This window comes from Camellia sinensis, chromosome 3, assembly GCF_055761805.1.
Source record: "Camellia sinensis isolate YWXY chromosome 3, ASM5576180v1, whole genome shotgun sequence".
Lineage (NCBI taxonomy): Eukaryota > Viridiplantae > Streptophyta > Magnoliopsida > Ericales > Theaceae > Camellia > Camellia sinensis.
This window is the reverse complement of record NC_138963.1, coordinates 147,780,751-147,807,394: the sequence shown is the minus strand read 5'-3', so window position 1 is coordinate 147,807,394 and position 26,644 is coordinate 147,780,751. Positions and strand designations below refer to the sequence as shown.

Genomic DNA, 26,644 nt, shown 5'->3' with positions numbered 1-26,644 from the left:
GGTGGCCAGGCAACTCATTCGGGAAGACGTCGGGGAATTCCTCAGCAACGGGTATGTCGGCTAACTCAACATTTCCATTCAGATCACTTAGTATACTGCATAAATAACCCTTACATCCTTTTTGGATCAACTTGTAGGCCTTCATGGATGAGATTAAGTAAGGTGGGGGTACTATTCCTTTACCTTGAAAAATGACCTCAGCTTGGCTTGGGGTCTTCAATGTGACGTTCTTAGTAACACAATTAATGGATGCATGATTCGCCACTAACCAATCCATTCCCAATATAACATCGAAGTGAGTCATGTTTAATGGCATCAAATCAACTAACAACTCTACGTTCTCAATTATGACAATACACGCCCTATAAATGGATGTAACAATCATATTTCTCCCAGATGGAGTAGACACAGATAATACATAATCAAGGGGTTCTAATTCCCTATCCAACTTCTCGGCGAATATAGTGGACACAAATGAATGCGTAGAACCCGAATCAATCAATACGTATGCATCTTGAGAACAAATTGAAATGGTACCTGACACCACTGTTTCAGCATTCTGGGCGTCTCCCGGCACCAATGCGAAAACTCTGCCCTGCCTCGCCTGTACTCCCCCGATGTTATTCTTCTGTGCAGAGCCCGAGGTGCTCCCAGTCCTCTTCCCATCATCGGTCCTTGCTTTCGGGCAGTCCTTCACGCGATGGCCTATCTCGCCACACTCGTAGCAAGCTCCTGTTGCCCAACGACAAACCCCGAAATGTAGCTTTCCACAACTCGCGCACATCGGCTTGACGTTACCTTCCTGATTTGAGTTGCTGGAACTGTCTGTGCTTATCTTCTTCTTGGCATTGAACGGAACTCGGCGATTGTCATAACTCTGTCTCTTCCTCTGACCCTCACCTGAACTCTGGTATCGGTTCAAGTTAGCTTCAGCCAGGATGGCCTTGTCCAGTACTCCGGCGTACGTCGGCATATTGAGCATATTGACCCGATCTTGTATCGGTCCCCGTAACCCACTTTCGAACTTCCTCGCCTTTCGGTACTCGTCGTCAACCATATGAGGCGCATATCTCGCTAGTTCAGTAAAGGCACGATCGTATTCTGCGACCGTCTTGTTCCCTTGGATCAGATTCTGAAACTCCGTGGTCTTTCGGTCTCGGACGCTGAGGGGAAAATGCTTGTTGTAGAATAACTCCAAAAATTTTGCCCAAGTCAAACCCGGATTGCTTTCTCGGACCATCATCCACCACCTACGAGCATCGTCGTCTAATGTGAATGCTGCCAGAGATACCTTCTGGGCGTCTGTACTGGGGAAAACTTCAAACAACTTCTCCATCTCTAAAACCCATGCCTCGGCTTTCATTGGTTCTATACCTCCCTGAAATCTCGGCGGTTTCATCTTCTTGAACTCTCTGATCAGAGTTATCGTGTCGTTCCCATACAAAGCTTGCTGTGGAGGCACTTGTGGCACTGGAGGGGGTGGAGCTGCATATCGGCCATTCGTCTGTTCGGCATGTGTAGAAGCGGTACCAGTATCCTGCGGCCTAGGTTGTCTCTGCTCACGAACCAAGCCTTCGACTAACCTTTCCAACCTCTCCAACCTGTCTTCTGATCGATCTCGGCCAACCGGAGGTCTACCTCTCCTCATGATGCTAGGGGGAATGCAAGATGAGACTTTAAAACAACTAAACAGATAACACATATGCAAGTAACGAGCGTCTAGGCTAAAACGATGCACACATAGTCAAGTAGCAAGCAATATGATGCAATCTTAACATTCCTCTAAGGGAAATCCTAGGCTCTCTAGGACTCAAGGTGTGTGATTAACGTACTACAAGGATCTTGTGCTCTGATACCATTCTGTCACGCCCCCAAACCGCCCCTAGTAGTTTGGTGCCGTGATGGCCAGTAACCCGAGGTTACCGAAGGCCGTCTTGCAAAGATCACACACAATCAGAGTATAAAATATGGGGCTTACAAGTGCGGAAGCAATATATATACATATACAAAACCTAAATAGTCCATGAGAGCCGTGCATAAGTCCAATGGAATGTCATACATCAAACATCTTTACAAGTCTTACAATTTAGATACAGCAAGAATGAGATACAAAACACGTCCTGACCAAAAGGCTTCTCAAGCCGACATATGCCAAAAACAAACAAAGAAAACATAAGCCGAGAAGCATAATCTTCAAGACGATGCAAAACGCAAATCCAAAACATGTCGGCAAGGCACCCAAAACACATCGGCAATCACGTCTAGGCCTCAATGCCTTCTTGTTCATCACCTACATATATATAGAGAGGGTGAGCTTGGATACTCAGTGAATGATATTAGAAATAAAGGTTTGCATGATTGATATCCAAGATTTCTTTCGAAACAATACATAGCATACTCTACAATCAAGAGGGAAATCAAGTTCATTGCCGGCCTTTCAAGTACTTTGGATGTTATTACATCTACTTAATACAAGAGGGTGATGACATTCCCAAGGCAAGAGTGCAGTTACATTATAGTCCCCTGCAACTAGGGACTTTCAAGACAAGAGTGCTGCGAAAGTTTAGAGTCCTCTAGCACTAAGGACTGTCAAGACAAGCTGTGCTGCGAAAGTTTAAAGTCCTCTAGCACTAAGGACTGTCAAGACAAGTCATCAAAACAAGATAGCATTTGATACACAAAATAGGGATAGTCATTCATGCTAGATCAAGTACTTTTCAAAACAAGGCAAGACGAGATTTATGAAAGCAAGTGTAACATAGCTTTATTAAAAATACCACTCACATAATTCTTCAAACGTCGGGGTCAAGCAAGGTCCAAGTCCTACAATCACATGGCAAAGCGTACTTGAACATATTCCTCAAAACAAGTCTATTATGCATGCAAATGATTTTTGGAAAACCTACTGGGCACCAACCAGGTCTAAGCCGAGGTGTGTTTCCGAGGGCTACATGCAAGGAAAAGAGGTCGGGAAACTCTGGGTTCTCCCTCTGCTGATGAATATGAAGAACATGAGTATGAAAACATGGAAAATATGAATGTTCGATGATACCAATCTGTCATCACAAATCTGGGATTTTCATGTTACAAGTTTGAAAACACGGACCTGGGTACCCATAGTTGGAAATCATGCAAGAACAAACACAAAACATGAGTCTAGTCAAAGAGCTTCCGGATCAAAACATAACTTTTCTTGAAGAACTCATGAATGCCATTTTCTCTTTCTAAAACCGGATTTCAAGACGATGCATGGCTTACAAATCATGTCCGATCATGCAATGCAAATACATGAACGTAAAGAACATCACGAGTAGATCAAGAATCTAACCTTAGAACGCGGATCTAACGGTTGGATCTCTAGGAATCAAGCTTGAAGATCTACTCCTTCACTCTAAAACTCCTTCTTCCTCCTAGAGCTTCTCTCTCTACAAGACAAGGTTATGACACCAAATGATAGTTTTCTATACCCGGTTCTGGGGTTAATCCTCTGCTGAGACACGTGGCGGCGACTGGTTGGGTTCTACCTGAAAAGGTGACTGACAGACCAGACAAAGCATGGTGGAAGGGTGTTCAACAAGCAAAGCGGTATGGGCTCTCTGACAGGCTATGACATCGGCTAATCAACAAGGCATATCTAACAAGCTGCACGGGATGACACTCCGGCAAGGGGTGACATCGGCTAACAAAGGACTTCGGGAACTAAGGTGACAATGACCTCGGCTAGGAAGGACAACACTTGACTAAGCTGTGCCACATCTTGGCCTAGATGCGCCACACCTCGGCCTAGGTCATACCACTTCCAGGACGAGTTCACTTGGGTGCAAGGTAACATCTCGGCTAATGTGTCAAGGCAAAGACGGAGGTCAACAAGGGGTTCCAAGATACTTCTAGACTGAGAGTGACCTCGGCTTGGAATGATCTAGGCGTAACGTCGGCTAACATAACTTAGGCAAGCACACAACACTTAGACAAATCACAAGGCTTCAAAACAAGGCATGGATCTCACTCGCTAAAGCAAAACAAGCCACAACATACACATGCAAGCTTAACAAGTCATAATCATACAAATGCTCATGAACATGATTACAATGAAAAATGCGGGTTCTTACAGTAGTAGTCAAATTGAGTATAATAACAAACTTATATGAACAAATATATATATATATATATATATATAGGGCAATGGTAGAGGGCCACAATTTTTGTGGCTCAAATGGCTCAAAATTGCCAAAACGACGTCGTTTTGAGCACAAAACATGCCAAAACGACGTCGTTTTGGCAGTTTTGAGCCATTTGAGCCACACAAATTGTGGCTCTCAAACATTATTCATATATATATATATATGACATAACCTTGGTAGTATCACCATCCAATAGATATAAAGATGAATATGATTTTTGCTCTGTTTTGACGATGGTTTCGTTTCTCATTGAATCCTAGCTTTCTTCGCTGCCATCGAATTTGACTCAGATCTTAGACAAAGGTGTTGATCGGAGCAAAAATCACAATGATTTGAGTGCTCAAGAAATTTTCAGGTCACAAAATCAAATCTGACTCATATCTCAATCGTTAAGAATGGTCTCTCATAATAGATTCCTGAAGGTTGGCGATGCTCTGAAGGTCGACTACCTCGCTTTCGATCAAAGGTTCTGAACCTTTGTTCATCCATAGAGCCATTGTTGCTTTGATTTTGCTTTGCTTTGCTATACACAAAGAAAGAGAGAGATGATGATGTTGAGAAGGGGAGAGAGAGAGAGAGAGAGAGAGAGAGAGAGTTTAGAAGAAATTTGATGTCTATAATTACGGGTGATGGATCAGAGGACCTTAGATTACAAATATATATATATATATATATATATATATATATATTGTGGACCTCTCTCATTAACAAAAGTTAGAGAGAAATATTAGACTAATTTTTCCATAAATATATAAAATCGCTGACCTTCCATTGCTAGATTTGGCAGATTATGACCAAACCTGTCAATTGATTTGTTGTTAGAAAATGCTCTCTTTGCACCTTCTCTCTTTTTGTAAGAAAAAAAAAAAAGGAAATAAATTTTAATTATTAAAAGAGTAAATTGATAATATATTCAATTTAAAAAGAGTATAAAATATTAGATTCAGTGGATATTTTTTTATTAGTGAGAGATTCATTATTTGTGAAATAGTTTAGTGAAAAGTCTTTTTATTAATTCTCGAAGACATTTTGTTTTTAATTTTACCCTTTAATTTATCTGTTAACTTTTTTTATCTGTTGACTTTTTTTCCTATCTGTTCAAGTTTATATCTATCTGTTCAAATTTTTTGACTACCTGTTCAATTTTTTCCCTTTATCTATTTAAAATTCGGTTATCTGTTGAATTTTTACACCTCTTTTTTCTCTCTGTTGAAATTCTCGTTTTTAACTTATCTATTCAAATTCTAATTTTTAACTTATTTGTTCAAATTCTCATTTTGAACAGATTATATCCACTGTTCAAAAAAATTATCTGTCTAATTTTTTTTATAGCTATTAAAAATATATGTTCATGAATCCACTAACTGGTGGAATTCTTCTCAATTGTTGAAAATCCATCTGTTCAAATCCAACAACAAAAACAAACAAAAATAGTTTTATCTGATAGAAACCCAACAACATCAAGTAAGATTTGAGAAAAATCAAGTCGCTTCAAGCATGGAGGATAAATTGTGGCTCTGTGCCATGACTTGCACACAAAGGGAATGTCAAGTAGTGATTCAATTCTAACTCTCCCAAACACATTCACCAAGCAATCCATATTCAAATCCTCAAATTTTTCTTCTTCCATTTACACTAACAAATAAATAAATAAATAAATACTATTATGTACCACCAGAGTATAAAATTAATCAACACAATCAAAATCAATAGAATAAAGTTTGAATAATCAAATAATCTTTTTGGTGACCGTGGGTTTGCTTCTGTAGAAACAACAACTAAGCTCTATTGGATTGTGATCTGTGTTAGGGTTTTAGAGATTGAGCTTCATATCTACGAATGAACTTGAAAAATGAACAGATCAGAGATGTGTGTATACATGTATTTAAATATTTATGTGTTTATCGGTACGGCAACCCTTGAAATCGCTAAAAATGTCATCAATTATTTGAGGGTGGTATAGTGTTGTTCCTTCCATGTTGCACATAAGCACAAACACAAACATAAAAAGAGAAAGAGAAAGAGAGAGTAAGAGTGAGAGGTTCACAGTTCACAGTTCACAGTAGAGAGAGAGAAAGAGATACACAGACAGACAGAGGGAGCTGAGGTGAGGAGGAAGACGGCAATGAGGCAGGGAAGCGCTGTGCTTAGTGTCGTTATTTTCACTTTGATTCTTTCTTTTCTATGAGGCAATGATGAGCCACAGATTTGATCATAGACATAACGACAGTCGAATCGACGGCGGCGGAACTAATGTGCTGATCCCTAATCAAGGGCTTATGGTGCCGCCATTCGCGCGATGGTGGAGCTGGTTGCAGTTATAGTAAAGAGAAAGAGAGAGAGAGAAAGGATTTCTTAGGGTTTTGAGGATAGAGAGAGGGAAAGAGAAAATGGTCTTCAACATATAAGACCATCTTTGGTTACTCAAACATTTCATCAAATTTGAATTTGATGAAAACTGAGTCGTTTTATTGCTGTAACAATTGTACCAAATAAGTATTAAATTGAGGATTTCACTTTTTTGTCATCAAACTGAGGACTAATGTGTCTTTTATCAAATCATTGTTCATTATCGTTGCTGGACATCCCTCGGATATCCTTTGAATATCCTCTCAGATGACCACCTCAAGGGAAAATTTATGAAAAAATTGCACTGGTCAAGTCGATTGCTCAGTCGACCACCTTAAAGTAAAAATAAAAAATAAAAATAAAAAACTAAAAAAAAAATTACATTGGCCGGTCAACTAGCCGAACATCCACCTGGTCGTCTGCCCGATTGATTGGTGTTTTGATGAAATTCCAAAATCCTCTGTTAGAGCACTTGATATCAAAGAAAGCTTTTAAAAATTGATGCAACGTTGGAAATGCTCTAAGAGAGTATTTGGTTAGGGTTTGATTTGGTTGGGGAACAATATATATATCTGGAGTAGTTTGGTCATTTTGCATAATCATATGACATACTAATTTTGTAGGAAATTCTATTTCCACACACTACTTCTTCTCTTTCCACATCTTTTCTCAATACATACACTAAATAAATTTAAATTATCAACTTTTATTCAATACACATCCTCCCATATCAAAAATACCATTACCATCTTCATCCTCAAAACCCTAACCCTAACAAGCCACCATCACTTTTATTTTTTAAGGTAACTAGTATTGAGTTTCATCATCTGCGGATGACATAAACATTTTTTTTGTTACATCTATGCAAATTGGAAATACCTCTTACAGTTGAAACAAATTGAAATCTACATAACCATTCAAGAATCTTGAGCCATGAGCTAATTGTAAATGTATGTATGCAAGAATCTTGACTTGTACTCAACATAATAAGAAGAAGTTTTCTTATATTTGCATTTCTACCTTATCTTCTTCTTCTATAATTCCCTTCCTAGCTTGCCCAAGTTCTTATCAAATATACCTTGTCACCCTCACCATTAACCAGATTGCAAACCTGGTGATGATAAGCTCCTGCAACTCATGCAACTTTACTTGAATACTTTCAAAAAGACATTCATTCCTGGTACAATAGTTTCACAAGAACTGTTATAAAATCTATTTCTCTTAATTACCTAAACCTCCCCTTAAGGGAGGTCAATCAATCCAATATTAATAATAACCATTATAATGTGTTTTTTTATACTTGATTCATGGTTTTAAAAGTATAATTTATTGGATAACATATTTAATGTATTCAAAGTTATTAAACACATTGCTGATCCCAAAAAAAAAAAAAAAAGTTATTAAACACACACGAGCAAAACATTATAAAAATAAATAAATAAAAAGTGATTAAACACACTAATCATCCCAACTATATATACATATATGCACTGTTAAAACTATAGAAATTACAAAAGTTTATGCGAGTTTGATCTAGGCAATATATGAGGCAAGACGTTACAAAGTAACTGTCCATGTTCCTACTTCGTCTCTCATTATCTATGCCATTAACTGAATAAAGAAAAGAGTGAAAAGCAATAACTTAATAGAACATAATAGTTTATGCACTACGTGGAATGAATTTATGTGGTTACAAATTACAATTATTAGATTAATTTTATAAAATAATAAAATAAAAACAAATGTGATAAAATCATATATTACAATTATTGAATTAATTTAATGTTCTATTTTTACTTTTATGAATAATCTATCCATAGAAACTTTAAAAATCAATGGAAACTTTAAAAATCAATAGATCAAATTACTAAAATAAGCCCATGTAGTCCATGAAACCATACTAGATCATGACCAGCCCACAAACATATATATATATATTTTGATTAGCCAAAGAGAAATCCATTGATGAAAGAAATGTACAATCAGAGGATTACATCAACAGATAAGAGGAAGTGCAAAGAGCATCACAATAGGCCAGCACCATCCCAACTAAGTTGGCACCGTGAGGACTATTCGATCATCTGCTAGCACAGCCCCAAGTTGGTGAGAGACCAACAAACAAACAAAACACCATCTGAGCATAAGCAGATCGAGCTACACCACAACAGAACACCAACAAATAGGAGCTCCTAACTCAAAGCAACCTATAAGCAGCTTTACCTAACTCAAAACACCAAAGCTCCTCCCAGGCATAACCTAATTTGACTCAGATTAAAGACAAAATCATTAATTGAAAAATTAAAGTTCTTCAAGTGTGGACTCAACCATAGGCCTATCCTGGTTTTGATCAACTCACATAACTTACCCCTGTTTAGAATAAAAGAGTTGAAAATACAGTCATTTCTAAGTTTCCAAATTGAGCACAATACAGCCAGTGGAATAACACACCAAATTTTCCTTTCCAGCTTCGTTATCTTCCTTCCTGTCCACCATAGTAGCAGCTAGTCCACAAAGCCTGGTAGTGCCCCTTGCATCCTCCACCAATTCAACATATCAGCCCATACACTCCACACAAAGGGACTGCAGTCTAAGACATGATTTGCAGATTCAATATCATTCCTACAAAAGACACAGAGATTAGAACCATTGACATGTAGCACATCCACTCTTTGTAGGAACTCCAATGTCTTAATTCTCTTTTTCCAAGCTAACTATCCAAAAACTTGAACCTTAGGAGGAATATACTTTAACCAGACCAATTTACTAATCCTGAGGGATGGACCAAGATTGCCAATAACAGCCTTGTACATTGATGCTACAGAATACTCACCTGATTTAGATGCTAACCAAACAGGCCTGTCTATCTGTTCTAGTCTTAACACAAGGCCTGCTGCTAGATGCTTAAGTAGGTTCTGCAGTTCCAACACCTCCCACTCATACAAATTTCTTCTAAAAGATAGGTTCCAGACACCAGATGCATCTTTCCTACCACATATATCTCTCAATGTATCACTTTTCTCTGTAGGTAATCTGTAAAGGCTTGGGAACTCATTCTTCAATGAAAGTTATTGACACCATCTATCAGTCTAGAAGGTAATTTTTCTTCTGTCTCCCACCTTCAGCTGATAATTGTTTAAATAGAACTGATGTAGGCTATTACTTTGCTCATCAGTAGCTATGATTCATTTCCATATTGCTGAAAGCCAGCTTCCAATCTCCATTTTATATCTGCTGCATATAACCCTCTTCCACAAAGCTCCATTTTCACTACCAAACCTCCACTACCATTTTAATAATAAGCATTTATTAACTTTTCTCACCTTCCTTATACTTAACCCTCCATGCTTCACACTTTTACCTAAATTCTCCCATCTAATCATGTAGATCTTCCTCTTTAAGTCTGACCCACCCCACAAGAATGAAGCTTGAAGCCTCTCAAATTCTTTAGCAATCCCTTCAGGCATTCTAAACAGAGACAAATAATACACAGGTAATGAAGATGTCAAAGCTTTAACAGATGTTAATCTGCCAGCAAAAGACAGCAACCTTCTTTTCCATCCAGTCAACCTTCTTCTGACTTTATCAAAAACAGGTTTCCATGTGGCTTTCTTCTTTGGATTAGCCCCTAGGGGAAGTCCTAGGTATGTAAGTGGCAAGGATTTCATCTTGTAATTCAGCACTGAGGCAAAACCAAGCAAAATGTCTTTTGATACCCCCACCCCACACACAACACTTTTATGATAATTAATTCTCAAACCAGACAAAATTTCAAAGCATCTTAGCACTCTTTTCACAGTTCTCACCTCCTCCATTTCTGTTTCACAGAATAAGATGAAATTATCTGTAAACTAGAGATGAGATAGCACAACCCCATTTGAACCAACCTTCACACCTTTAATCATTCCTAAATCCTGTGCCCTAGATAATAAGATATTCAAACCTTTAGCAACTATATTGAACAGGAAAGGGGACAAAGGATCTCCTTGCCTTAATTCCCTTTGAGGGCTGAACTCTTCAGTTGGTGACCCATTAACAAATACTGAGACCTTGGCAATGGTGACACATTCCTTAATCCAGTTGGTCCATTTAGCACCAAATCCAAACTTTGAAATCATAGAAAATAAGAAGCTCCAATTAATGGAATCATATGCCTTCTCAAAGTCTAACTTAATAATAATCTCCTTTTTCTTAGCTTTCTTCCACCCATCTACCACCTCATTAGCTATTAATACCCCATCTAAGATATTTCTTCCACTTAAGAAAGTTGACTGTGTTTCACTAATAACACTTGGCAACACTGATTTTAGCTTATGGGAAAATAGTTTTGCTATAATCTTGTAGATTGATCCCACCAAACTTATAGGCTATAGACCGCCCAGAACTCCGCTCCACGCGCGAGGGCGCGAATTGTTGTTCTTAGCTATTACAGTTCGGACTCATGTCACAGTTCTGAATCTAATCTCATAAAGTGCAATGTAAGACTGATAAATCACCAAAGAGTCTAAATTCGGTAAATTGTTTTGGAAAATCGATTTTAATCAAAAAGCGCCAAACATGGACTACTTTGCCAGATTTCAGAGTTGCCACCTAAATATTTTATTTTGGGAAATTTAGGAAACCCTGACTCGTGCCTAAGGCCACGTGTCCGTCATCACCAAAAGTTACCTCGGCTCGAGAATTTAGGTACGAGAGGGGAAGGTCATGCAATGAGCACCCCCGTTCGCCCGATCAAAGATCATCCTTTACTATCATGATATATTGTTTTTGAAAACACATGTGTTCTTATTCCGGTTTATTAATCTACAATTACTATGTGATGCGCACAGCATACAAGTATAGACTAAATTACTCAAGTTGGAAAAAAACATCTCATGTTTGTTTGTTTGAAAATGGTATGAAAATGCTACTCGCAAGTAGGCTAAGTCGTGGATTTGCCACCCTCAAGTGGGCTTAGAAAACATGATTTTGCCACTCACCAAATTTGAGCAAAAAATGACTCATTTTACCAAATTTGATACCACTCGCTCCAACGGTGCACTTTCATCAAATTTGTGCCGGGGACAACCGGTTGGTCGACCGGTTAAGCGGAAATTTTTTTTTTTTTTTTTTTTTTTTGAACTTTTTGAACCTTTTAGTGGTCGACCGGCTGGTCAACCGGCTAGGCAAAAAATAATTTTTTTTTTTTACTATTTGAACCTTTTCTTCGAACCGTTTGAACCTTTAGGCGGTCGACCGGTTGGTCAACCGGCCGAGCAACCGGCTGGTTAACCGGTTAGTCTCTCCCAACGGCTAGGAACAGTGATTTGGTAAAATGCTTCGCCTGTTCTCATTTTGGTAAAAGATTTGTTGAATTCTGGATTTGATATCGATTTGGTGAAGCCGTTGGAGCTCAAAAAAGTGGCTTTTTCATCAAATTTTGAATTTGATACCAGGTTTGATGAACCGTTGGAGATGGTCTTAAAACTCACATTTTGATGAATTGTTCCAATTCAAGTAATCCAACCTTCATCCACAGGCATTCATGCAGTTAAACACTTAAGCAGTTAGCCTCATGGCAAGCATGCTATACATGGCAACATACACATCTCATGTAGTATGCTAAAGCGTAAAAGCTTACCTAGTACTCCGAGCCAAAATAGAAGCTAGTTAGTAATCAATGCATGATCCTAGCTATGTCAATAATGCCTAATGCAACATATGCAAAATGCAACTAGAAAAAAGTGGCTCAGCTATTCTAAGATGTCATGTGAATGTAACTTGATAACATGCTGTTAAACATGTATTCAAGAAAGTGTATTGCAAGTACAATGCAGTTTGAATGATGCGCCGAGCCCGGTGCATGCAAGACAAAATGAATGATGCAAGCATGCAAAGCATAAGTATCCTAATTGAAAATGATCCCTAATCTAACCATCAAAAGCTGGTAAATAAAAGGGAGAAAGACGTGGGGTTGGAAGACATTCACACATACACGCACACTTATTACAACAGTTGGCCCTCTCAACAGAGGGTTCGAATAATAAGCTAACTGGCAAATCTAAGCTAATTAAACTAATTTTTACAAAACAAAGCTAATTAACTAACAAGTTAACTAATTATTACAAAACAAGCTAATTAGCTAACTACACTAGCTAATTAAATACAAATGAATAGCGAATTGCCTTAACTACTTAAGTACAAAAACCAATGTATTAGCTTGCTTAAGCAAAGCAATTAAGTAAAGCAAATAGAAGGGGCCTCGAAGCGAGAAGCGCATGCATGCTCGGTCGCCTCGTTCGAAAATCCATCGCGATGCCCCAACTTGTCTTTGTTTGCAATTGTTCTCAGAACACTGCAAAAGCTCTAGATAGCTTCTACTCCATCATGGGAACCTCCAGGAGCATTGCCGACCACTTATTGGTGTTGCCGACCACCTGCCGACCACTTACCTCTGCTGTAGACCAGAAAAAGTGGTCGGCTAGCCACTTTTATTGGTCTGCCGACCAGAAAAATCTGCACAACTCTGGTTTGCTGCAACAGAGAACAAGAAGGGGCATGGCAATATATTTGCAAGGTATGTGTGCACAACCACCCTCCCTATCATTTCATGATCTCAAGGGAGTACGGTTCTCGACTCTCGGGCCACCAATCAAGCATCGCAACGCACGATGGCCGAGAAGCCAAGATTGCACGAATCAATGTAAATGAATGCACACATAACACATAAGGGCTTTAAACTCTATCATGCATGATCAAGAACGTCGGCGATCGAGAAATGATGCACGTTTCATCACTTCAAGTATGAAACATTCCTCATTTCTCGTGTTTGGATTAACTCCCTATCCAAACACAATGCAATGCATGCACAAGATTCCAAATACAATGCAAGACATGCACACACAATGTAAACAACAAGCATGTAAATATCATGCAATGCAACAAGCATATAACAACATGCAATGCAACAAGCATGCAACAACATCATGAACATGCAACAACATGCAAATAACAATGTCATATGGACTTAAACCGAATATGGACAGACCTCAATCATGCCCAAAACAGTGGCCAAAACACTCTGAAATGCTAGCATGAAAGCAAGAAAATGCATGCACATGCAATGGCTCATCAATTAGGCCTAAGAGGACAACTCTCAAGCATGATCAAGGAGTGACAAATGTAAGAGTGTAGCCACACTATATACACTAAAATATCATGTGAAATGATGTGATGGCAAGCAAACATCTCAAGTATGGCATGCAAGAATCCTTAAGCATGAAAGCTAGTGAATGAGACTACACAAGAGGCATGCAATGCATGGCACAAATGGATGAACCAGCCACAAATAGAGCTCAAATAGGTCAAAACAAAGACCAAAACATGCTAAGACAGGAGCCCAAAAGGCAAGGCATGCATGCATACAAGCTAGGCCACAAACAGGGCAATAATGCACAACCTTTAAAGGCACTCAAAGAGTGAAAGGAGTGGGAGCATGGCAATACTATACGCTCTGAAACAACATGGTAAATGATGCCAAATCATATACATATCACAAATGAAGCATGCTAGGAGGGTCAAAGCTTAAAACTAGCATAGGCACTTGCACTATAGCTATGCAATACATGACGCATATGGCCAAGGCAACCCAAAAAAGTCCTAGAGCATGTCAAAATGATGCTAAAACATGTATGGACCAGAGCCAAAACAAGCTAGCATAAAGGCATGAAACATGGAATATGCAAGGCCAATATGGAGGATTACACTACACCTACCAAAACCAAGCATGAGGTGACTCCACTAACAAAAATTAGAGTTGTATCATGGAAAAATGGGACCAAAAACACACTGAAATAGTGGTCCAAAAGGCTAGGCAAGATGGCATGCACAATGGCTCATACCAAAGGCATAAAGAACCAACCCTCCAAAGCACTGAATGAGTGAAAGATGTGAGTGTATGGCCACACTATTTGCACTGAAATCATGTAGCAAAAGATGCCAAATCATGCAAATAGCCCAAGCAATGCATGCTAGTGGCTTGGAAACTCAAAGCTAGTGAGTTAGAATGCACTATGGCTATAAAAAGCAAGGCATGCATGACCAAAACAACATAAATCAGACCTAGAGCATGCTAAAACATGGCCAAAAACTTGCTGAGATAGGACCAAAACATGCTAAAAAGATGAGCTATCAACATAAGCATGCAAGGCTAGTATGCAAAATTTACACTACAAGTGTATAAAGCATGCAAGAGGTGACTCAACCAAGCTGAAACAGAGGCATGCCACGCCAAAATAACACCAAAAACAAGTTGAGAACAAGCCAACACATGCTAGGAAACCATGCTCAAACATGAGGCCAATAAAGCAAGCATCCAAGATACAAGGAGAGGGGATGACCCCCTCCTATTTGGGACCTCAAAACACACTTTCCACCATTGAAATTCTTCTGAGTTTCAGTGGTGAGAAGTCCTAAAAGAGGTGGTCCTAAACATTTAGAACACTTGAAATCAGAACTTTTTGTAGTTAAAAGTTAGGCCTAAATCAGCATGCAAATAGGGCCAAAAGCTTAAACAAAAACCCAGGTTTAAGATGTTAGAAACTCACCCTTGAAGAACAACTTCAAAGCTGCAACTCCAGCAGCTTTTCTGAGCTCAAACCAATCCAAAAACACTAAAACCAGCTTCTAGGTGCCTTAGCAACAAAAGTGTGGTGTTTCACTATGTGTTTGTGTGCAAAAGTGTGAAAGAAAGGCACTTTCAAGCACAAAAATGAGACAAAGAGAGAAATATAGAGATATATGTGTATGTATAGCTTCTAAGCAAATTTCAAAACCTAGAGAATGGAGAGAGGGCCTCCCCTTTATAGAAAACCAAGCCTCAAGCTTGTTGAACAAGCTTGAAGCTAGATGCAATCCCCCCATGTATGGAGGATGATTTTTGTGCTTACCAGCTGCCACAGCTGGTAAGAAAATATGTGCAGGAAACTGTAGGAAAGTCGCCGACCACTTGAAGTGGTCGGCCAGCTACTTACACTGGTCGGCTGACCACCATAAGTGGTCTGCAAGGAGACCAAGTGATCGGCAGGGGGGGAAGGTGGTCTGCACCAAAAAAGTAAGGTAGTGGCATGGCTGCCGACCACTTTTGGTGGTCTAAAGACCACCAAGACCAGTTGGCCGACCAGAAAATTGGCTGGCGAGGAAGAAAAGTGGTTTTCAGGGAGATAAACTGGTCTCCAACCCTTATTCCACCCTCCAAGCAAGGAAAACAAGGTTTATGCTGAAAACAAACCAAAAAGGATGCAAGACAAAAGCCCGCGAGTTAAGGCGCGCAGTTGGAAACCTCGAAAACTAGTCTACGGGCACCAAAAGGGGGTCTACGAGGGAAAAGTAGTCTACGGCCACAAAAAGTGGTCTACGAGACCTCTGTGTCCCTCTAGACCAAGGCAACAAGGCATGGTCCGAAAACTAGGCCAAAAGGAGAACGTTAAGCGGTCCCGAGACAAGGCGCGTGACCAAAGGCTCCGAAAATCGGAAACTAGCCTCCAAGAGGGAAAAGTGGTCTACGACCACAAAAAAATGGTCTACAGACCCTCTCTTCCTCCAGGGAAGGGAAAACAAGGTTTGGTTCAAAACCAAACCAAAAGGGAAGCAAGACAAGGCACTTGGCCGAAGGCTCCGAAAATCGGAAACTAGCCTACAAGAGGGAAAAATGGTCTACGATCGCAAAAAGTGGTCTACGGACCTCTCTCTCCTTCCAAACAAGGTTAACAAGGCTTGGTCCACAAACCGAGCCAAAACACAAAGAGTTCAGAGGCCCGGAGACAAGGCACTCAGCCGAAAATTCCGAAAACTCGAAACGAGCACAAACATGCGTGATTATCGAGCGCTCAATCGATGACGTCAGAGTCTTAAGGTCGGTAAAAAATGGGGTGTCTACATAGGCCTATAATCAACAAGCCCTTTTGGATTCTCCTTCTTGGGTATGAGGGTAATAAAAGAGCTATTTATACCCTTAACGAGTTTACTATTCTTGTGAAATTCGTTCACAAAATTTATCACATCCTTCTTCATCACATTCTAGAATTTTTGAAAACACCCCATATTAAAACCATCAGGCCCTGGTGCTTAATTCCCATCGCATTCCATCACTGCAGCTTTAATCTCAGTTTCTGTAAACATTGCTTCTAGCATATCAAAACCACAACTTCCTTGTACTGATTTAAATGACCCTCCTAATTCAGGTCTCACTGCCCAGTCCTCAGCAAAATGGTCTTTGAAATGCTTAAATACTTTTTTCTTCACCTGCCAAGGTTCCTCATAGACTACCTCTCCCTCTGTAATTGAGTTGATTTCATTCGTTGTTTGCCTACACTTTGTCATAACATAAAAATACCTTGTATTCTTATCTCCCTTCATAGCCCAATTCAATCTTGAGTTCTATAGCCACATTCTCTCCATCATTCTGCTTAATCTCCACACTTCTCCTCTAACTTTCCTTCTTCTAAATTTCTCTATATCATCAAGATCTTTAACCTCAGTAACAAGATCTAACTTATGCAAGTCACACTCTGCTTCTTTTAGTTTATGGATAACATTTCCAAGCACCTCCACATTCCATATTTTAAGTTTTGCCTTGAGAGTCTTCAACTTATTAAGCAAAATGTACCCAGCCCAACCCACTATATTGGCCTCTTTCTAGCTATTCTCTCAAAAAGCATGGAATTTATTATGTAAGAACCATGCATTTTGGAACCTAAAGGGTTTAGGTCCCTAGTCCCTTTCATCCTCCATCAGTAGAAGGGGACTATAATCAGAAATTAACCTTGGCAGCCCCCATAGTTTCAATTTGAAAACCTCAAGCCACTTTGGGTCTACTAAGACTTTGTCTATTCTATTTCACTTCTCACCTTCTCTTGAATTGCACTAGGTAAACTTCATTCCAAACAATGGTAGATCAGACATTTCACATTTATCAATGAACTCATTCAATTCCCTTATTCATTTATCCCTTCTTGAGCACTCTTTCCTTTCACCAATATTTCTTATCTGATTAAAATTCCCACCCATACACCAAGGTTGAGAAAATACCTCCTTTAACTTTAGTAAGTTTTCCCAAAACTATGCTCTTAAACCCATTTCATTAGGTGCATAAATATTTAAAACAGCACACTCAAAAGAGTTGAATAATGTACATGATATTATGAGAAACCTCCTGTTACTACAGCATTCTGACATCTGGAACACACCTGGATCCCAAATGCAAAGTAAACCACCTACTAAACTTTCTGAATCCACAACCAGGAACTCCATTTTGTCTCTTGCCCACAGTGTTCTTACTTCAACTTCAGAAATTTTTTATTTTTTTGTTTTTTGGAGGAGCACCATATCCACATTCCTTTCCTTTATGAGCTTTTGAATTTTACCTTGCTTTCCCAACCCTCTAACATTCCATGATAGTAACTTCATAACAACATAAGGATACACCTAGACTTCACCCCAATGGGCATACTTCATACCCCACCTCTGACCTCACCTTTAATTCTTCCTTTATCATTTGCCTTACGCTCAACAATCTTGTTTATCACTTCTTCCTCCTTCCCATTATACTTCACTTCTAGAATTTCCCCCATTTTCAAAGTTGCTTGAGCTTCATTCAATAGATGCCTCCTATTATCAACCCCATTCTCTATCGAAGCTGATGGAGAAATTGCTGCTATTGCTGCCCTCCATACTGTAGATTTAGGGTTTGCCTTACTTGTTGATGCCCCTTTATGACCATTCCTTCTGAGTAAACTGAGGGAGCCCTCATATGGATACTGAGGACACATAATTGATTTACTTCTCATCTTCTTCTTCCCCTTCATTTGCTTAGTAGGTTGAGACTTAGGCCCTAGCTCCTAGGCTTCAGACACACTTGAAACTCTAGAGTCTGGCCCAATGTCACCACAGCCTTCATTAGTGGTATGAACTTGACCCTTGGGCCCATTCTGAGGTTGAATGACTTTTTGTAGCCCATGCCCTTGGCATATCCTTTGATTATGGCCCATAACCACTTCTATTTCTAGTCCAGGCCTATTTAGACTTGACCCACTGAGGCTTTGAACATATCGTGGTGTGAGCACAGGATAATCTATACTCTGACTTTTACTACTACCAACTGCATAGCCGTTATTTAGGTTCCCCATTCCCATCATTAGTTTGCATGCCTCTCCATTAGTCTCTTTCTCCACGCCTCCACTTGACTCTACAACTTCTGTATTACTTTTCCCATATGGCTCCTGCTCCACCTCCTCACTCTTACTCTCTCCATGTGCCTTGCATTCTTTAGCCACATCAACTCTGAGTTCCAATGCATGGTCTGAGTCATCGTCCATGTCATCATCCTCTTCCTCTTTACTGTTACCCCTTTCTACACTCTGTTTTCCTACTGCATTTGAGCTACCTTTCTCATCCACCACTTGGTCCTTCTAGCATTTGCACACCACAGTCATCGTTTTTTCCATCACTACATGTTCTTCACAAACTCTCACTTGGTGTACTAAGCCTCTGCAAGCCAAGTTTACTACCTCATTAATGGGTTCCATGTACTTGGTGGAAATCTTAATCTTCGCACACACAAAGGATTTACGTTGATTAGTATCTCTATCAAAACACAGGACATTTCCCCATAACCCACTAATTCTCTTTAGATTTGCACTATTCCATAAATTTAAAGGGATACCATAGTAGCTGATCCAGACACTCCTTTCCTGCTCCAGAACCACTCTAGATTTTCCTTCAAAGATATCCTCACACCAATCCATAATCAACTCCTTAATAGGCTGCAATTGCAGCCCACAAAGATATGATGGTCCATGATGGAAATAACTCAAATTAAAAAATTTATGGTCATAACTAAAACAGAAACTCTATTAACCCATAAAATAAATTAGAAAATGATTCAAAAAATAGAAAGCATATATAAAATTGTTATTATGGGTCACGTCAATTTTGAATAGATTTATGATTCTTTTTTCTAAATTCCTAAAACTTCTTTAACTAGAAGTAGAAAAATCACCTAAATGGTGGACATCCTTCCATTCGGTTCTTGGTACATTTTCATTGCTTAGCTAAGACACAGATATTTATTGACTTTTCATGAAAAGAAAATGTATTTATAGTAAATTTGCCATTAAAAATTTAGGTTTATTTATTTATTTATTTACTTTTAGGTTAACTTCCATAAGTTGAAAAAATTATTACATAGGTCTACCCATATTCTATGTGGTCCCTTACAATTTTATTGATTACATACTAACTATCTTCTTCTTCTTCTTCTTCTTCTTCTTCTTCTTCTTCTTCTTCTTCTTCTGTATTACATAAAATAATTAATAGAATTGAAATGACACACAACTTAATTGAAATTTCTAAAAGATAGGATAATTCTTGCATAAATTGAGCCTCTCTATTCACAACAATTCACTTTGATTGATCAACAAGAAAAGAAATAGCGAACTTGTGGTTGGAGAAACTGTTAGTAACCGTTAATGTTTTGATACACTTTGATTTCATAATTTTTTATGATGCAACGGTTACTAAATTTTAAAATCATTATTTTTATTTGACCATATAGTGACCATTAGATGCTGCGATCTTCTATCATAATTCATGAGATTGCATTTTGTTATGATTCTTCTAGGTGGCTTCTAGGTGATGTGATGGCGCAAATTATATGTATATAACTTATAGGACTCATTTACTTACTTTTAAAAATAATATATATATATATATATATATATATATAATACAAATAAAATTATATGTAGCTATACAAATAAAAAAATTCATATATAATGATGGTGTGGTTCATTTCACTTCAAAATAGCACACTATTAAAGATAAATTTATTTGTAATAATAATGTCATTGTCATATATTTTTATAAAATTTTATATGAATTTTATATGTAAATAGATTTTTCTTTTTAATTATTATTAAAGAATGTTTACCTTCTCCAATTACATTGGAATAGATTTTAAGTTATGACACAATCTCTTTGAAATTATAACCCAATTAAATCGAATCGCAAAACATTATCTCAAACTTAAGTGAATAGTGTCATAATTTAAACTTTGGTGTAGTTTATAAAGTTGTTTGTAATTTTTTATTTTATTTTGAAAGTTTGTAATAAAAGGTTGTCACAATTTCAATTCACAATTTATGAAGCAAAAATAATTTTAAAAATTAATTCTTAAGAAGTTAGTAGATGAATATTTTTAATTTTTACTTTTTTAGTAGGGTTGGTTATGTGTAGATACTAATAGGTGGACTAATTGTGCATTTATTGTCTAATAGGTTCTATGATAATTAATGGCGTTTTTCACCATACACTATTAAAAGTATGTCACTAATTGTTAATTTTCAACAACGAATTTTATCACAAAAAATATCATTAATTATAAGTTTTAGTGACATTTTAAAAAAATCGTCACAAAAAAAATCACTAATTTTCAACTTTTGGCTATAGTTTAAAAATGTTGTCACAAAAAAAGTTACTAAATTGTAAGTTTTAGCAACAATTCATAATAATTGTGAAAAAAAGAGTCACTAATTGTCATTTTTTAGTGACATGCACTGCTAGAAAATCTACTTTTAGCGGCGTTTAAAAACGTCTCTAATTCTTTTTGTGACGTTTAGTACCAAACACCGATGACGCGGCCGTCGCTATAACTTTATGGCGTTTAAAAAATGTTGTTATATTAGTATAGGCATCGTTTTTAAAATGTCCTACCTAACTGTACTGTGACGTCACTCTGACATTTAGCGACGTTTTTGAAAACGCCGTCATAGACATTTATACATTGTAAAAATCTTGCCGTTGGGATGGGATATAGTGACGTTTTTTAAACGCCGCCATAGCCTTTTTTTTAATTTTTAGATTTTGTTAATTTTATATGGTTGAACAAAAAAAAATACCTGTCAAACAATTATTAAGAACTAATAATTAATGTTTATTAAAATAATAAATAAACTAAGCTTGTAAACAAAATTAAAAATAAAAAACAATGCATTACATACCTAAGAACAGAAACAATTCAGACTTTAAATACATCAATTAAAATCAAAATGGTCTAGAAGTGTAATTTGCCCAAAAAAATTAAAAAGGAATAGAAAGCACACTAATATGGCTTATAATATTAAAAATACCACTTGTCTTCCAACTATATCCAAAGATGAGCCTAAACTATATGCAACAGATGATACATTTGGATCCATACAGTACGCTATAATTCAATTAAACAAGATAAAAAGAATTAGAGGGGGGAAAAAAGTAAAAGAACAAGAACAAATAAAAAAAGCTTCATCATATTCCCTCTAATGGCTTTTTCCCTCTCCTCTCACATAAATTCTACATGTAGCAACTTCATATCCATCATGATGATCATTTGAAGTTAAATAGCTTCTCACAATCAAACAAAGTTGGATTTCAAATTATTCTGTCTTGTCTTCTTCCAAATCACCGTTCGATACCCCGTTGTTTCCACCGTGTACTGATCTGACTTCAAGTGGACTTCAAATATCCTTTGAAGGCATAGGAGATGGTTTTATGAGTGTCAAAGTATTATCATCCCTGTTAAACTCTTCACTTGCTTCTCCCGAGTAAGTATAGCTGCCACATGTGAAAATATTCAATGTGGAGACAAGAAAATAATTGACAATTAATTATTAAATAGAACTTATCTTCACATTTTTGTTTTTTGTTTTTGTTTTTTTTTTTTCTTCCTATAGAGTATGTTTAACCTGATTAAAATACTATCTGATATATAGACTAATAAACAAAAATGTTTGACTCCTATTGTTAGCTAGATATGCAACACATTGAGCCCAAATACTAATTAATATTTGAATCTTTGCTAGCATAGCATGGTATTGTCAAAGGACCACACAATGAACATGATCAAAAGGTTTTTCCGTAAAACAATAATAATATAACTAAATATACCTGAAGCTTATTCAGACTTGCAGAGAGGGAGGTAAATATTCAAAGAATGAAGAAAGCATCCAAGAGTGCCACAGGAAGAACCAAAAACAGTCTTGCTTTTCCTGAAAGATCACTGATAGCACCAACATTCTCTACCAGTTCAAGCACTTTAATTAATGGTTTTTTAAATGGAGATCAGTAAGATAAAAGTACTGCACTCAATCCCAGTGTAGTCCTCGAAGCAGAGCTAGAAACAGTTACAACTTCCATGCCAAGTTATCTAAACAGAGAGTTATCAAATGAATGAGAAATTTCTAGCCACACAAGTCCTGCAAGAGGAGAAGGTATGCATAGTTTTGGTCATATTCAAACCCCAGAAGCTTCATTTCTTTCACCTAACAATAAAATCTTGAAAATTATTGAAGTGCTATTCAACGAAGATAATTTCACCATACATAGATTATAACACGCTAAACACATCAAGTATTTTCCTAACAAGAGATGAAAAAGAATTCAACCAGGCCACTCATTTCCTTTAATCTCAGACATAAGCAGTACATATCAGAAAATTGAATGAGAAGCATATTACTCGAGAGCAATGAAGCAGTAATTGTATTGAAAATTTAGACATACCTGATGTGAGGATGGAGAGGTGCAAATAGATGGAGAATTTGGTGTAGATTTAGCAGGGGAAGCAGAGTGAGTTAGTCGTATAAATGGAGACTGAACAAAGGGTGAAATTGGGGACCGTAGTATCGGAGTGTGATGATAAGAAGAAACTGGTGTCTGATGACCTAAAGATAGTGGAGTTGCCATTGGCGTTCACCATGCTCTATGAGAAGGTGCTCCTGGAGATCTTGATTGTGACTTCCTTGTAGGAAGCATGTTTATTTTAATTCTGACACAAAACACAGTAAATTGGTGTATATCATTAGTCAATAAGTTAGTAACTAACAGAACTGAAATATATTACACTTGAAACTTTTTCTTTGGTTGTGTTTTCTTGTTTTGTTTTTTGCAGAACACACAAAACTTGTTTTTCCGAAAACATGTCCTTTTTGGAAACTGTTTTCACAAATATAAAAATGATGAAAATGATAGGTATTTTTTAAACATCTCATTTTTTTTCCCGGTTTCCATAGACACAAAAACATAACCAAATGATCAATTAACAGACGCGGAATTGTAACTCACTTATTGTGAACATCAACATATTCATCAGTTTCATCCAGTATTTCTTCCTTCAAAACAAAATACAAATATTAGTTCATCAACAGAAAAAACACATTAAGTTTATGTACCCAGAAAAAGAACTCAGAAAAAACAGTGCCATGTCTAGATATGGTGAGGTTTAAATTAAAAAAGAATTTAAACCACAAATCATTACTTTTTCTTTTTCTTTTTCTTTTTTGTGAATAAAATTTTAGGTATTTTATCAAGATACCTAGAAGGCTTGCGGAAAGAAAAGCATATATGAAAGGACTGATCTAATATTTACATATACGAAATTTCCTATCACCTATATGGAAGAAAAACGTTCATATTGAAGCTAGTTTTGTGTACTTGGACAGAATTAACTTCTATAAGTTATATCTAAAGCAGCAATATTAATTAACTATAATGGAACACAAAATAACATTTGCATGAAGTACATCATAGTATTTATTAATACTAGTTAATTAGTTATATATATTACTAACTTGTAAGAGTTCCTCTAAAACATCTTCCATAGTAATGATACCAATGACTTCTTCCTCTTGATCTGGAAGTGATTCCAAAACTTCCTTTGTTTTATTTGCATCTCCTTGTTCACCTCCTTTCTTTGGTTGGAGGTTCCAGCTGTCACTGCATCGCTCCGTTATGTACTGTAATGCTGGACTCTGACTCTCAATAGTGTCGCTGGAAGTCACAGATGGTGGTGTATGTGTAGAAATACTCTTTTGTTGCTTGATCTCAATTCCTATATGTTATAAAAGGAAATAGCAATGACCAACATATAACGACAAGTTTCCTTGTGTTCCATTGGAATTTATTTTAATAAATAGACTGAATATATCCAAAATCTGGGAAATTTGTACGCAATGCAATGTCAGTCACATGATCAGGTGAATGGAATTTTGGATTGTAATGTAAAGCACCTAAAATATTGAAAGAAATTACCTTTTCCCTCTGCTTGTTTTTGTAATATTGATGAGTTTGAATTGATGTTTATCATGATCATGTCATTTTTGTCTGTTGCATTTCCTGCAGTGTCCTTAACATTGTGCTTGCCCTTCACAACAGTAGCCATGTGGCTGTGCCCTTTTTGGAATTGGTTCAGTATATCATACAGTGGTAAACTGTCCTCCACCCTTTCACAGATAAAATCACGCACAAAAAAATAAGAAAAAATAAAAATATTTATGGCATTGCTTGCAAATTCAAGACCAAAATACATTTATAAAATTTTGTACCTAGGAATTCTCCTGATGGTAAGAATTCTGATTGGTGTTTCGTCTTCAGCACAGCATTTGATTAAATTTTTTACCTAACAATCATAGAAAATGTCATAATAGTTAATTTCCGTTGTTTTTTCTCTTAAAACACAAAAAAAAACAAAAATGAATAAAAAATATGAACACAAACAAACAGGTTGTTACAGGTTCCACCATATGCTTACCAAAATAAGGCCTATAATATTTGATGGGCTTCTTGAATAGACAGGTATGCGATTGTGCCCTTTGCTCATTATCAAGCTCGTTGTATCCCTGGGGGAGCAAACCAAACATATATGTTATCTCATAAATAAACTTATAAGTAGAAAATGGTGTAAATATATGCAGAGATCGAAGAAAGTTTTTTGCAGCATACTCGTCTAGTTTAGAATTCAAATCAAGGGAAAATATTTTAGATAAAGGTGTCATAGCATCTTTAGTAGTCTTCTGTGTTAAATCCAAAGCTCCAGAGATAATAGTAGTTTCATCATGTGTTAACTCTCCACCTTTCCCTGCCTGATAATATAAACATGAGGATATCAACAATCACTTTAGCTTTAACTTACTTTAGTACTAGCATTAGCACTGTTAGCACTGCATTCATTCTTAAACGAGGCTCGCACTCTACAATAGGGTGCAACTTGGGCAGGACCAATTGGAGCAACCCGAGCCCAACCAAAAAAAATTTAGGCCATAGGCAATATATATTTGAATTATGAGTAGACCTGGGCAAAATGTTTAGAAGCCCAAATAAATTTGGGCCGGGTGTGGACAAAGACACTAGGCAACCCCGCAAACCTAATTGCATATGTAAATATATAAAAAATATTAAATATACATATAAATTATTTGCCGTTGAATGATGTTAAACTAATATAGATGATCATATTGACTATATACATCATACACACAAGTTACAACACAAAATCTATCATTTCTGTTTCGCTCAGAAATGACAAAGACTAGTGCTGCAGTGCAATGATATCTCGATTCTCATCTCTCACTCATTATATAAATTATTTGTTTTGACGTTATTAATGATTTTATCTATAAAAAAAATATTAATAGGGTCTAACTTTAACAAATTAATTAGTCTAACTGTAAAAAAAAATTTTAAAAAAAATCTCTAATTTGTGGGTAACTGGGGCCTAACCAGAGTTCAATTTATTATGATGTGCCCTTTTTTGCTTCCTGTTCTATACCTTTGTCTGCAAAAATTCAAACATCATAGCTCTCGGTGGCACTCAGATGTAGTTTCAAAATTGAAAAAGTAACTACATCCAAATGAGGCCCAAGTAGTTCAATCTATGCATTTATTATCACCAGTCCAAGATAGCACTTGGTGCAATTCCATCTATACATATCATTCAAGGCCACCAACCACAAGACTTCTAAATTCTACTATGGATACATCTGAGGATTCAACTATATCCATGAAAACTCAACTGAACCTCTTCTTTCTATAAATGATATAGGAATTGAATCACCAATAGTAAGGAATAATTGTTTTCCATACAATTTACCTTGAAGAAATTTCCCAAAACTGACTTTGCCAAAAACCATGTCATAGATACTATCATATAGTGTTACCAACTCGTTGAAATTTTGGCAGCCAAACAAATTTGAGTACAATTTTTACAACTTGCAGTTGAGAGATCAAGTCTCAAAACTTCATTCTCAAATTTACCATCAGAAAACCATAGG

At 37.1% G+C, this 26,644-nt stretch overlaps 1 protein-coding gene across 1 annotated transcript; it reads right to left on the bottom strand.

The window, feature by feature from the left end:
* Nucleotides 1-21,573: 21,573 nt before the first annotated feature.
* On the bottom strand, nucleotides 21,574-24,794 carry LOC114284052 (uncharacterized). Its single transcript, XM_028226929.2, has 3 exons — nucleotides 24,627-24,794; nucleotides 24,167-24,426; nucleotides 21,574-22,154 (listed from the first exon to the last, which is right to left on the bottom strand). Exons 1-3 carry the CDS (start codon nucleotides 24,754-24,756, stop codon nucleotides 22,128-22,130), a joined length of 417 nt encoding a protein of 138 aa, XP_028082730.2. The 5' UTR covers nucleotides 24,757-24,794; the 3' UTR covers nucleotides 21,574-22,127.
* Between the last annotated feature and the right edge of the window lie 1,850 nt (nucleotides 24,795-26,644).

Excerpts from the sequence above, each read along its gene's own strand:
- LOC114284052 (XM_028226929.2), bottom strand. The coding sequence starts at position 24,756 with ATGGCTACTGTTGTGAAGGGCAAGCACAATGTTAAGGACACTGCAGGA. Across the intron at positions 24,427-24,626 it reads AAAACAAGCAGAGGGAAAAG|GAATTGAGATCAAGCAACAA; the intron begins GTAATTTCTTTC and ends TATAACATATAG. Across the intron at positions 22,155-24,166 it reads TTTTAGAGGAACTCTTACAA|CTATACTTACTCGGGAGAAG; the intron begins GTTAGTAATATA and ends CACATGTGGCAG.